At 45.6% G+C, this 14,006-nt stretch overlaps 1 protein-coding gene across 4 annotated transcripts in view; it reads left to right on the top strand.

Annotated features, from left to right (window-relative positions):
- Positions 1-205: 205 nt before the first annotated feature.
- Positions 206-14,006, top strand: part of SAMD4A (sterile alpha motif domain containing 4A) — a 217,033-nt gene continuing 203,232 nt past the window's right edge. Inside the window, exons 1-2 of one of the 4 annotated variants that reach the window (XM_019645265.1) lie at positions 206-540; positions 1,722-2,345. In XM_019645265.1, the coding sequence (XP_019500810.1) occupies positions 2,150-2,345 (196 nt within the window). In that variant the 5' untranslated portion in view covers positions 206-540; positions 1,722-2,149. Of the gene's footprint in view, positions 541-847; positions 1,389-1,721; positions 2,346-14,006 lie in introns of those variants that run through there. The other 3 variants (XM_019645297.1, XM_019645273.1, XM_019645307.1) reach the window with 3 other exon arrangements.

Genomic DNA, 14,006 nt, shown 5'->3' with positions numbered 1-14,006 from the left:
CAGGACCTGCAGGCTGCAGCGTGGAGGAATTCACTCAGTCCCCTCCCCTTCTAACTAAACTTCTTCCCTCCGCCCAGCCGTTCCTCCAACCCGACCCCTCTGCGCCATCTGGCTCCTCCCTCTCGGCTTCCCTCCCCTTTTCTGGTCCCCACTTAGGAATCCGCTCCCTCCCACCCCCAGCCATCGGCCGGGTCCGGGGATCCTCCCCCCAACTGCCCCCGCGTGCCGCCGCCGCCGCCCGGGTTCCTCTCCCCCCGCTCGGGCGCTCCCTGCCAAGCCCATGATGTAATGGTGTATGTTAATCAGTAGCATGTGGGGAGCTCCGGCTCCGGCGGCTCAGTCCTCCGCGAGCCGACACTGGAGGCAGCAGCAGCGGCGGCGGCGGCGGCCCTGACCCGCAGCGCCGCACTCTTCCAGCGCCGCCCGCCCCGACGGCATGGCCCGCGGCCCGCGCTCCGGGCGCCCCCAACCTCGCTGAGAGCCGCCGCGGGCCCGGACCCGCGCGTGGGACCCCGAGCCGCTGGTATGAGCCGTGCCGAGGTGAGCGCCCCTTTCCTTCCGCCCCCGGCAGGGGACCCCGCTGGCCACTGGGTCCCCTCCCCGGGGGGGGTGTTTCTCTCTCCGCTGGAGAACTTCTGTGAGCAGGGGGGCGGGATGCTGGGATCGAGCCGCCCCATCGAGGGCTGACCCGCTGGGCTCCCTGCTTTGCGGGCGGCGGCCACCCCGACAGAGATAGGACTGGGGGAGACCCCGGAGCTGAACTTTTTTCTTGGCTGTCGTTGGGGGGCGTGTGCCGGCGGCGCGGAAACGCAGCCCCGGCGGAGCCGCCCTACCTGCTGGGGGAAGTAGTATTGCGGGTTCGGGCTGTCTCCGAGCTCGGTGTGCGCCTGGGGCCGTGCCGCTTTTGGCCTGGGACGCGCGGACCAGGCGCTGGGCCGGACAGACCCGTCCGTAGGCGGCGGCAGCGGAGGCAGGATGCCTAAAGCACACACGCGCGTACACACACACACGCACACGCACGCACACATCTGATCGCTCAGGGCGACGCAGGCCCTTGGAGACCTCCCGCCTGGGCTGGAGCGGCGCGGCGCGGGGAATCCGGGGCTCTCGTCTGCACCTCCGCCTGCTGGGCGCGGAGCTTTGGGTGTGGAGAGTTTATTTTTGTCTCGAGCTGCTGCCGCGGCTGCTCACGGCCTAAATCCAGAGGGGCGCCTGGCGGTGGAGATGCTGGCTGTTGCTGTAGATGGAGCTGCAGCCGCTCGGCTGCTTCTCTGGGAGGAGGAGGAGCAGGAGCAGGAGGAGGAGGAAGGAACGCGGGCTCTTGCCGCCTCCGCCTCTGCTTTGCATTAGCCCCAACCCCCATCCCCGCGCCCCTTCGCAGCCGCATTGTAAGTTTTCTGCGCGAGGAAAATCTGTTGCTGGTGTTCGCAGGCACAGCCCCCGAGGCCACCCCGGGTGGGGTGTGTGGGGAGCACCAGCAGTTCGCAGCGGCAGCAACAGGAACCCTTGGGGTCTCCTGCCGCACCTGGGTAGAGGCTTTTTGCCATTCCCATAACAGGAATAGCTGGTCTCCGGCATCCGGGTGCGGAGGGACCGGAGAGAATTTGGGGGACCAAGCCCCCTGCAGGGCGCCCCCCCCCGCGCCCCCTTTGATGCACTCGTTTCCCGGGCGCGCTCCCTCGCTGGCCGAGGTCTCACTGCAGCCCTTTCTCTCCTTCCAGTGGTGATCGCCGCTCGGGAATGCGGGAGTAAAGGGTCCGAGCTGTCGCCCAGCGAGAAAGAGACCCCGGGACGCCGGAAATCACCATCCCGAAGCTGTGAGAAGGGTGGGGAAAGAGAGCATTCTTCATTCAGTTTGTGTGCCTTGTAGGAATTTTTTTTTAATCGTTATTTTTTAAAAAGAAACATTTCCGTGCTACTGTCTGTCATCATCTCTGGGGAAATCAGCCAGAACCACCGGAACGTAACTGAAACCAGACGAGAAGAGGCAGGAGCCGAGGCAATACCTGCAGCGTCCGGGCACCAGAGCCACCTTGGAACCGGAACGCGTCTCCGGCGGCCGCGGGGCTGCGGCTCCGCCAAACTTTGGGGCGGGCGGGGCGGGCTGGGGCTCCGAGGGGCTTTGTAGACCGAGGGCCGCCCCCTAACCATGATGTTTCGCGACCAGGTCGGGGTGCTGGCGGGCTGGTTTAAGGGCTGGAACGAGTGCGAGCAGACTGTTGCGCTGCTGTCGCTGCTCAAGCGCGTGAGCCAGACCCAGGCCCGCTTCCTCCAGCTCTGCCTGGAGCACTCGCTGGCCGACTGCGCGGAGCTGCACCTCCTGGAAGGCGAAGCCAACACCCCCGGTAAGTGCACGGCCGCCGTCCCGCCTGTTCCCCCCGCACACCCATTCCCAGCCTCGGGCCCAGGCTCCGCCTCCGGCCGCTGTTCCGCGGGGGACACCGATCGCTCCGGCCCCCGGGGTTCTTGGCCTCTCAACCTCTTCCCACCCCAGCCCCTGCCTCCCACTTACCTCCATGGCTGCTTTGGGGTTTTGCCCAGTGTCAACTCCTTCAGTCCATTCGTTGTGGTAGCTACGGTAGCATGAATGATTGATTTTTCTCTCATGCAGCTTCCTGGGAAATAAGTAAGTCAGGTCACGTAGAGTCTGGATTTTCTGGGCTTTTTTGCTTCTTCTTCTTTTGGGCAACGTAGCTCTGGATTTCATCAACACATGAAGAAGCCCAGGACTGCCCTTCGGAAACCAAGCTTTGGTTAGGCTGTATGAGGAATATATGGAAGTCCAATTTTATTATTAGGTTTTCCCCACGGATATTCCAGTTTTAGAGTTCCGTCTTCTGAATAATATGTAGGTGATGCTACAGACTATTAAAATATTTGCAGTTCATATACTATTTGTTTGTACTTACCTATCGTGACGTTATTCACATTGATATGGATCTTATCGAAAGGGTCTCACAGACAGCAGGCATGAATCCAAGTCCGTGATCCTTTTTTTAAGGAAACTTTGCCGAATTGAACAGAATTGTTTCACACTACCTTGCTAGTATTTATAGACACTTCAGCTAGTATAGAAAGTGAATATAGGCGGAAGGTCCAGCCGTTTGCTATTTGCTAGCGTGGGTGGTGACAGACTGAAATGATATATCCTGGGGTGAGGGGGGTGAGAATGGGGGATGGGGAAAAGGTCTGTTGGTTGTAATTTTGGATAGGGGAAATTCTTTAGTTCATGCTGCAGCAGGAGGGTGAACAGAGCCCCCAGTGTTTATGCAGAGAAAAGAATGCAGGGTCCTCTTCCAGCTGTTCCATGTTAGAGCAGCTTAGCCTATAAGACTCAGCAGAGGTCTGGGCTGCCATTTGATGACACGGTCCAGTCCAGGACATCAGGGCCTGGGAGACACTAAAGTGAGTATGTCATCAGGGCAGCAAGAGGGGAGCTAGCTTCCTCCCCACTCCTCCTCCCTGCTGTGGTGCTCATGATGCTGAAAACGCCAGGATGGGATGTTTCCATATATAGAATCATAGGCTGGAAGTGACCGCTGGAAATCCTCGCAGCCCTTTTCCTGAGCAGGCAGGACTGCACCCAGAGGATCCTGTGCTGCCAAGTATGGAGGGTCATATTGAGGGAGATCCCACAGGCACCACTGAGATTTGGCTGGAGCCTTACCGCCCACCCAGTTCCTCACAAGGGTGGCAGAGGCAGGGCCCCCTTCCTTCAGTTCCACATTTAAAATTGCTGAAGGGCCAGCCTCCTTCATAAGGGAGTTGGAAGCATAACTAGGATAATTGATGCCTACTCTCTTTATTTCCGTCCTTAATATAACAGGGTAGCCTGGTTCACCTGCTTGATTTTGCTTTCTCAGATTTGACAAACAAGGTTATATAAACTTTTGCATTTTTTTCGAATGCAAAAGATTTAGGTACAGGCATTTACGTTGAATGCTTGACTTCAGTGCTTTGTAGGGACTGTTGAAAATAATGATAATTAATCTTTAGGTTACTCAGATGTTAGCACAACATTGTTTCCCTCTGAGTAAAGCAGACTTTTTCCAATGGAGTAGCAGTTTAGCAAGTGAAGTAATTCAATGTGTGGTATTAAAAAGAAGTTGCTTTCATTAAAAATCTTGTAACTAAGTAAACCAAGAAGATATTAAACTTCTGTGAGTTATTATAAATCATGTCATAATTTTTTCCCTCAAAAAATTATTTTCCTTACTTATTTGTGTAAGACACCTATCTGTTCATGCTGCTACGTGCTGTAGATGTACGCCATCTAGAACCATTATGTAAGATAGGGACCATTTTCCAGTTTCTGGATTAATCTTTCAACCTGGACCAGCTTCCTTGGAAACCTTTGCACTTGTTTTGTTGTGTGGCCAGGACGGAAATTCATTAGTGTGGTCATGTGATGGTTTGCTGTACTGTAGCGTGGGGACCACAAAGAGCATCAAGATGTGTCATAGCATACCTGAGTCTTATGGAATTGGAACTTAGCCAAGAACCAGGAAAGGGGCAAAAATGCCCACTCAGCCACCAGAAGAGATGTCATAAAGTCCAGGAGAATACTTCAGACCCTCTCTCGGAGCATAGTTACTCTTATTTTAGACAACAGTCCTGTTTTATTATTATTATTATTTGAAAAATAATCCATTGCATATTATGGGTAGCACATTTAGAACGGGGGAATGGTTGCTGTAACCAAGGGAAAAGTGACCTGGGACAACTTGACAACCAAAAAAAGAGAGAAAAATGGTAACTTGAGACACAGAATTGGGAACAAAAGCCCTGAAGGTCTGGGAATTTAGGGGAGGAATCCTCAATTGGTCCTGTAGGCATTACTCTATAATAACATAAATCAGTAATTGCTATTTACCATTAAGGAGAGTGAACTACCCAAAAGGATACATTTTTAAATACATATCTTTGAGAAGAGAGGGAAGTTGGCCATAAACTTTGGAAACATTGACACTCAAGATAATTGACCTCCAAAGCTGTTTCAGTCTGTAAAGCTCTTACCCCATTCAGAAAACGAGGCTGTGTAGGATGACTCATTCATTGGCTGGCTGAAGTTTCCTATACCAAAATCACTGTGTATCACTTTATTTTGTAATTATCGATCAAACAAACACATATTTCCTCTGGTGTTGGGAGAAGTTAAAACTTGGTGAATGAGAACCAAGTTCAGATCTGGGGCTTGATCTCAGTATAATACAAATAAGTTTGTGATACAATAGTATGACTTGGCTCTGATTCCTCCAGGACTGACTTGAGAGAGAGAGAGAATCCTTCACATTAAACCTGGTTGATCTGGGATCTGTGGGATGTGTTTTGATACTAACTTTTCATTCTCTTAAATTTAGCATTTATTAAGAATCTAGTGGTTCGCTGGTTCCTCCTTGGTCTCAGAGTCTGAGACTGTAGTCATCTGAGATCTGAAAACAATGGTTGAGTCAGCTCTCATGGATGTGTGTGTGTGTGTGTGTGTGTGTGTGAGTATGACCAGATTTGGTCAGTGGGTATTGGTCATGATCAGCTCTTTAAGTAGAGGCTTGTTTCCAGTCGCCCGTAACCTTAGATAAGTACTTTTCAGCCACCAGCCCAGGCTAACATTGAGACTTCTGACCAGTCTCAGAGTCTGTTTGTAGATGACTGTTTCTGGGGCTAATAGGTCATTCAGTACCTAAAAATGGCAAAAATGAAACCAACTGACTTTATCTGCAGTCACCCCCCCCTCCAAAAAAAAAATAGCTTCTGTGGCATTGTTTATTTGTGACTTTTGTCATTTGGACTTGAAATATACTTTCCAATGGAAACAGTGTCATAAATGGAGATTCATAAGTGAATCCACAATGACTTATTAACTCACAGTGAATATTGCATATGTTTGTAGTAAATAAATGGCAAAAAGATGGTTGCTTCACTTACAATTAAATATGAGAAAGGATTATCTGAAATAGTGGTGCTTGAGACAAAACTAACTGTGAAAATTGCAAAGGGCTAGTAAGGGTATTTCATTAGAGGGTGAAGATGTTGGCCCCATGATTTGTATGGTTTTTGTTTTCCATTGTGTAGGTATGCCATACCCTGAGTTGCTTTTTTAGGTCACAAATGGAATAAAAAGAAAGCAGAATAGAGGTTTTCCTGATGATACTGGATAAGATCTTGTTTGTAGTTCTTTTTTTCACTCATTTATTCCACATACTTTTTCTGACTTCCTGCTATTTTCCTGGCGCCGTGTTATGCCGTAGGAATGCGAAGATAACTTACTATAATCCAGTGTGTGGTAGGTACACAGATACTCTGTGTTGAGTAAATGACTAACACAATATATGAGTGCCCAAGTGTAGATGTGGACGGGGCAGGGGATCTGGAAGCATTGTGAACCTAGTAGCTAATTGTCAGGGAAGGCTTCACTGAAGAAGAGATATGTTTGAGTGGAGTTTTGAAGGGTGAATAGGAGTTGGTTCCATATGTAAACAGGATTGTAGAGAACAAGAATGAAGGTGTTTTATAAGCAGAAAGGATACTATTTATAAAAATGTTGTCTTATGAAAAGGCCTAGTTGTGTGCAGGAAATAGTGAGTTCAGAGTGGCTGGAAGAGTGTAGCATGTCAAGCTCTAAGAGGCAGAAGTTAAACCAGAAGCTATGGGTGTGCAGGACTGTATCCGCTAAGGTATTTGGACTTAACCCTGCAGAGATGATAGAAAACCCAAGAAGACTTTTAGGAAAGGAGTTAAAAAAGAAAGGTGTGTGTGTGTGTGTGTGTGTGTGTGTGTGTGTGTGTGCGCACACTTTTGGGAAGAGCTTTTCAGTATATACATGATCCTCTGAGAGGCAACAAATGGGAGAAGTAAGGCAAAGTTTGGTTCAGACGGTTTCCATTTTGGCCACTTAGTGGCATCATCATCTCAGGGCAGCTACGAGCATTGATATATGGAGGACAAGAAAGAACTGAGATGGAGAGGAAAAGAGAATATTTTCCAGGTGGCCATTTATTTATTATATCCACAGGAGGGCATACATTGTAGAAGATACTTAAGAGTATAGATTTTGAAATCAGTCAGAATGGTTTAGTCAATTAATTGCTGAGCCACAGTTTTCTCATCTGTAAAATGGAACTAATAAAACCTTGTTATTGTCCAGAAGTTAGTTGTTAATAATCCAGTGAGGACCTATTCTACGCACCCCCCCCCCTCCACCGGGTTTAAATTTACCTCTAATGAGTATAGAATTTATATGAATAATGTTTGCTTAAATGACAGGAAATCTTTTTTATTTAAAGGATTATAGAAGAGATTGAAGATGACTAGGAATTCTGAAAAGATAGGGGCCTAATTTGCTCCACCTTCTATGTTTTAGCTTTCTTGTTCTCTACCACGTTGGGTCCTAAAAAAATGCAGCACTGACTCAGTTTTCCCAAATAACCTGTCAACACTTTTGTCCTTCAGCTGGTGAATGTGAAAACAACTTATTTCGTTGAATGAAATATATAGGAACTTTATACCTGAAACACTTTTCATGTAGGATGCTGTAATTTTCTTTGGGTTGGTCGTGCACATCTGTACTCTTTGTTGTGAATAACTTGGATTTGGTTGTTTAGCTTGGGTGCTCAAGAGCTTCAGCAACTTGAGTGTTATAAACAAGTAAAAGGCAGACAAACTTTAACAGCAGTCAGATTGGTTTGTTTAAACAAACAAATGAGGGTGAAATGAGGGTCAGAAGGGCTGAGAAATAGCTGAAACTTCCCAGCGTATTTCACAGAAATGTAATTCTAAGGAGAATTGACACCAGAGAAGAGAAAATATTGTTCCTCCTTGACCTGAGGAGAAATTGCGAGGTTCTCATCCATGAGCGAAGTGTCTCGTGTAATTCATTTTCTCGGAAAGATGTGGTGCTCATATAAATCTTTTTTATTTTCTTCTTAAAATATAATTACTACTCTAAGTTTTTAGCCTATTCCTTCCTTTCCATCCCTTCTAATCATTCCAAGGCCTGAGTTCATCCAATTCACATAGATTAAGATGCAGAGTCAGATGTCTCCTCTGAGCTATTTTTCTGCTTCCGAGGAAGCCTGCAGAGGCAAGAATCTCCTAAAGAAAGCAGAACTTTCCGAACAGGGTCCACGCTTTCTCTCTCGGTTAGCTAGTCAAGACTTGGGCCTTGCCCTGAAGTTTGCTCCCCAAGAGCAAGCACGAAGTTTGGGGGAGCCAGTCTGCTTTTATGTAAGAGCATGTCACCCCTTGGGATCATAAGCTAGTTCTAGGGTTTTGTTTCCACTCTACGTATCAACATTTTAATACAGAGTTCCTTGTCTTGGTTTACTAGAAAAAAATCAATTAAATGATTTGGTGGTTTCTTTTACACAATAGATAATACATACCATTAAACTGTACCTGAAACAGTATCTAGTAAGAAACCGTGGGACCAATTTCCTCAGTACATAGTCACCAAGTACACCCCGAAGAGAGCTGGGTGCTGTGTCATAAGGTGAAGTAGGGGTAATGATTCCTCTCGAGGAGTTTGCACTTAAGGTAAAACAAACATATGCCATATATACAGAGGGTGCCAAAAAAAATGTATACACATTTCAAGAGCGGAAAAAAAACTGTATTAAAATTGTAATACTCAATATACACCGATAACAAAAGATGAATACAAGTCACGTTTAATTTCTGCAATTACAAGAGGTGCTCAAAGTGGTTACCATCAGTATAATTTTAATAACAGTTTTTTCCTTTCTTAAAATGTGTATACATTTTTTGGTACCCTCTGTGTATGTGTGTGTGTATGTGTGTGTGTGTGTGTGTGTGTGTGTGTGTGTATATCTATATTATAATTAGACCATACATAGTTGCTAAATGCTATGGTTCTGATGAAAGAACAAAGATACAATGGAGTGAAGGGGAGAGAAGAGCCTGGGTTGAGGAATGAATGGGAGAAGTGAACCTGAGTGTGCCATTTGAAACAAGTGCTTCAGGGCTCGCGAGATCTTGCCTTTTTAGTACCTTTAATGAGAGTTTCATTAAGGAAACCACACACATAGGGCAACTCCGCGTGGGCCATGTAAGGCTTCCTGGGCCTTTGAAGGATGAGGCCCGAAAGAGGGCAGCATGATGCATTTTGTCCATCAGGAATGATTTCTTGAATGGAAGAAGGAACAATTTAAACACTCCTCTGATTTCCAACGTATTTAAAGGTAGGAAAACAAAATACCTGTTTACTCAACATTTTTATCCCTCTTAAGTATCCGTAAAGTTATGAGACTTAGTAATAGTTTTTTTAGCTCCTCCCAGTAGAATACTTTTGTATTTAGAATTACTGTTAAGCAGACACATTTAGAACCCTTCCAGGAAAAGATAAAAAGTGTCATAGATTAGTTCTCAACATTTAATGTATATACAAATTGCTTGGGAATCTTGTTAAACCTAAAACTCCTATCAAGGAGGTCTGGGTGTGTGTGTGGGGTGGGGGCAGCTGAGCTCCTGCATTTCTAAGAAACTCCCAGGTGATGCTGCTGCCGCAGGTGTGGACCACACTTTGAGTAGAAAGATCATAGACCGTTAGAGGTGGAAGGTAATTTACAGGTAATTGCATTGGCTTTCAAGTTTTATGGATGTGTATCAAAAGATTTTTGTTTGCAAGTGAAAATTTACATGAAGGCTTAAGGGAAGCGGATGGTACCTCTCACCCTTCCATCTTCACCGCCCCGTCAACCCTAACTCTACAGGGAGCAGTTTGAAAATCTCGGGCCAAGCACTGGGATATTTCCCCAGGCTCGGAGACATTTGAACTGTCTCACACAGTCCGCATTGAGTCTGGGGAAGGCAGAGCTGGCTTCTGTTGTAGCGTTTCCCCGAGCTTTTTGGATGTGCCCTGGCTGTAATCGCCAGGCATTCTAATGATCAGCATCCCATGGAAAATGAGGCTCCAGGAAAGATTCATTTTTTGCTGATGCTATGGACTGTAAAGTTGAGCTGGAAAAAGAGCAGGAATGTTAATTCCAGAGACCGGATGGGAGCGATCTCTTCTGACTTCCCCAGCGCACTCCCATAAAGCTCAATCATCGGAATTTCTGAAGTGGCTTCTCCTGATCTTTCAGTAGAATTCAAGCGTTTTGTGTGTGCAGCATAAATGCATATAGGACATTGACTTTCATTGTCCATACTTTTATCTGTGTGTGTATGTGTGCCAAATGTGTGATATGAATGTGTGGCTCAAACGGCAATGCTGAACCACTTTGGAAATTCTGAGGGGTCATAAAGGACTAGGGGAATCATCTGAGCCTCCATAAATAACAGTGGCTTAGTTTGAAAAAGAAAAAAGGAGGGTGAAAGTAGGTTCTGGACCTTGTAGGGATCTGTTTTACACTGATCCTGTGTGAAATACCAGAAGAGTATTTAAAACATGATTTGTGAGTGTTGGATGAGGAGATTGGAAGCAGCCTGGTTTTCCTCAGAACGGGTCATGGAACACTAATGCCATTTCTTTGATGGGGGAGTGGGAAAGGAAGGGAGATAGCATTTACAGAGAGATTTCTGTGTTGTGGGAGACACAGGAATTCTGATAGGCATCCCATATCTAAGATTTAGCATTGCCTTTGACAAAGCCCCTTATTTCTCGATGAATAAAATGGAGACATGGGACAGTTGGGTGACAGTCTAGTGTGTGGCATTAGAGTGGCTTCAGTGACTAACAGGCCTGTCTTTGGCCGCAGTCAGCCTCAAGGAAGGTCTTTGGTGCTGTGCCTTGGGGCTCACATGTTCTGTTTCATTACTCATGTTGATGTGTGACTTAGTCTGGGGTCTCCAAGAAAGTAGAACCTGAGGCAAGGACTCGTGTGCAGGTAGCTTATTTTCGGCACTGATCCCAGGGAACAGGAAAGAGGCTGGAGGGAGACAAACAGGGAAGGAGGGAAAGCCAGCAAAAACCTGTTACCAAGCTACTCCTTGCTGTGGGCAACTGAGGCTCTGTCCCATGGGGACCCGCTGAGGAGCTATGTGGACTGTGCCTCAGAAGGAATTGAGGGACATTTATTCACAGGCTCCCCTCTTACCTTCGTCAAGAGGGTTCCAGGGGCATTTGCATACCCTGGACCTAACTTAGAGGAGGCATGGTTCAGCAGTAGCGTGCATTAAAAGAACATTGGCTTTTGGTAGACTTAGAGCTTAGTATGAATAATATCACAATGTGGTTGCCCCCAAAGCCACTAAACCTTTAATAATACATTAGATATATGATACAATATATGATACAAGAAGACCTGCTCTGAATACAATAACAATATAAGGTCTGGCCAGACCAAATGGTCCCTTGAGTCTGGGTACATAATTTGAGGGAGATGGACAAGTCAGGTTGTGGCTAGAGAAAGAGCATGGTGGGGCACTTGAGAACCAGGGGAACATTTAGGCTGGAGAAAAAGATGAGCAGAGAACATGACAACTATCATTGGTTCTTTGAAAAGTTGGCTTGGAGTTGAGGGGTTCTATTCTGTATCTGTGTAGAGGGCAGTGTGTGGAAGCTGCAGTTCATTTAGCCCAAAGTAAAGACAAACTATAATGATTAGAGCTTCCAGACAATGGCACACACTGTTTTGGAGGCAGTGGCCTGGGTTTCACCAGCAGTGGACAAGCGTTTTGCATTGTGCAGGGCACAGAATAATACTTCTAAATAAGACTGGTTCCTATTCATTAACCGCCTGCTTTGTGCCAGGCACCTTAGTAAATTCGTTGCATACATTATCTCATTTAGTATTTATCCCAGCCACCCTAGGAGATAATGTAGGAGCTGTCATTATTCCGTTGGTCAGGGAGGAACGAAGCAATCTCACTTCAGAACCATACCACATGCCTCTTCAATGGTGGAACTCAGTATGAATTTCTTTAGGAAGGAAATTGTGACCCCTTGGATGACCTCCAACATACTTCCTAACCCTAAGATTCTATGACTTCTGTGAATCAGGAATAAAGATAAGAAAACAAAACTGTGGGGATCAGAGAAGGAAATGGGAGAAAATATGAGCGAATGAATGAATAAGGGTCTTCAAAGTCTTCAAATTATTTCCAGTGTATTCCTCCTGTACTTCTTGGCCTGTTTGGGCCACAGATTCGTGGCTTTTGTTTAAGAAATACACCTATAGAGTAATTTTCTGTTCTTTTTTGAAAGTAGGCAGTGAGGTGAGGCTAGGTCACTATGATGACTAGGGCCACCACGTTTTAGAAAAGATGTAATGAACTGAATAGTATCTTGCTTCTTTTGGGTCACCCAACAGCAGTGATAAGCCCCGAGTGTCAAGCATTTGTTAGCAAAGGTAACTCGTAATTGCAGTCTCTGCCTCTGAATCTTCTTGTTCTCTCCATGTAGTTCTAAAAGTGGCCATAGGATACTCTTTGTATAGTAGTAGCTACCTTTTCCTTCTTTTTCCTTTTTCTCCCCTTTTTTCCCTTTAGCACTTTCTAAGTGTCAGGCACTGTGTGGATACCCACACATGCTCACAACCACTATCTCCAGTTATTGAACAGATGACTATACAAAGAAGCAGAGCAAATGGTTGTGAAAATTAAATGCAATATAGTGAAATAATTAGATAATATGCTTATTTCTATCCACAGTCTAACGCATAGCAAATGGTTAATAACTGGTTTCTAAATTATGTAAATCTCACAAAGTAGATATTATCTCCATTTTACAGATGAGCAGAACTTAGGTTGAGAGTGGTAGGAAATGTGCTAAACTCACCAAAAATGTTTCTGATCCAAAAGCCTGTGTTGAATCATCACCACTATAGGAATGCTGCAGATCTCTTCCAGTTCTTAGGTAAATAAAAATGTTGGCATTTAAAAGGAAAGTACTTAAGGATAGTTAATGGTAGCTTTACTCTGTTTCACTCTAACATTTTATACATTTGATCTTGGAAGAATTATTTTCAGCTTCTCCATTTTAATGTACCTCTTGTTTATCAGCTTTTAATCCTATGGAGATTGATACGGCTTGGCTTCTTTTTTACACTGGCATTTTTTTTTTTAATTACTCGTAAGTGAAGCCATTGATTCAAACATTTCCCTTCCTATGAGGGAGACTCAAGGAACAGAGGCTTCTCCTGCCTCTGCACGAATGGGCAGGACTTGGGGAAGGAAACAGGCTGTACAAACTGCAGAGAGGAAAGAATGAGGAATGTGTTATGTAATAGCTCATGGCATCCTCGACACTGACACACGCGCAATTGATGAGCTGGGTTAGGATCTCCTTAGGATCTGGAATTGGGCAGAGCACCAACTGAGGGTTGTAAATTAAAACAAGCTTTTCCATTGTTTGTAAATGGGGCAAAACTTCTGAAGATTAGTGTAGGAAAACATGTTGTTACAACTGGTGTGAGAGTAAATGCTACTCATTTCATTTTCTACCAGCGTAAAATAAAGGAGGTGGAAGAGACCGTATCTACCCCAGCCCCCCTGTTGAAGATTTCAGAAGACTGAGGTGTCAGGTAGCAGTTAGTAGGGTAAGGGCTGGTATTGCACTCAGTCACTTCCCACCATCTGTGACCTGGTATCTCACAACTTTCCCTTGGTTGACTCAGTCATCAAGGTCACCACGTTGAAGGACTATTTGTGCTGGGCTTGAGCGATGCTTTCTTTACCTGAATGTCAGAGGACGTTCATCAGGGTGGTCTCTTTGAAGTGGTTTCCAGACCACCCCCTTCCCTTCTTTTTTTGTTTCTTCACTCACAGTAAAACACAGATTTGTCTTATTGGAAGATGATTACCACTCATATTTTGAAATTGCAGTATAGTGTAGGAAGATTTGGCTTGATTTTTAAAAAAGATTTTTATTAAAATGTAGCTGACATATACAATATTATATTAGTTTCAGGTGTATACATACCACAGTTATTCAACATTTATATACCAAAAAAAGTGATCACCATGATAAGTCCAGCAACCATCTAACACTGTACCACGTTATCACAATATTATTGACTATATTCCCCTGCTGCCCATTATATCCCTGT

The sequence above is a fragment of the Hipposideros armiger genome, unplaced genomic scaffold (assembly GCF_001890085.2).
Source record: "Hipposideros armiger isolate ML-2016 unplaced genomic scaffold, ASM189008v1 scaffold_5, whole genome shotgun sequence".
Lineage (NCBI taxonomy): Eukaryota > Metazoa > Chordata > Mammalia > Chiroptera > Hipposideridae > Hipposideros > Hipposideros armiger.
This window is presented reverse-complemented; position numbering and strand designations above follow the sequence as displayed.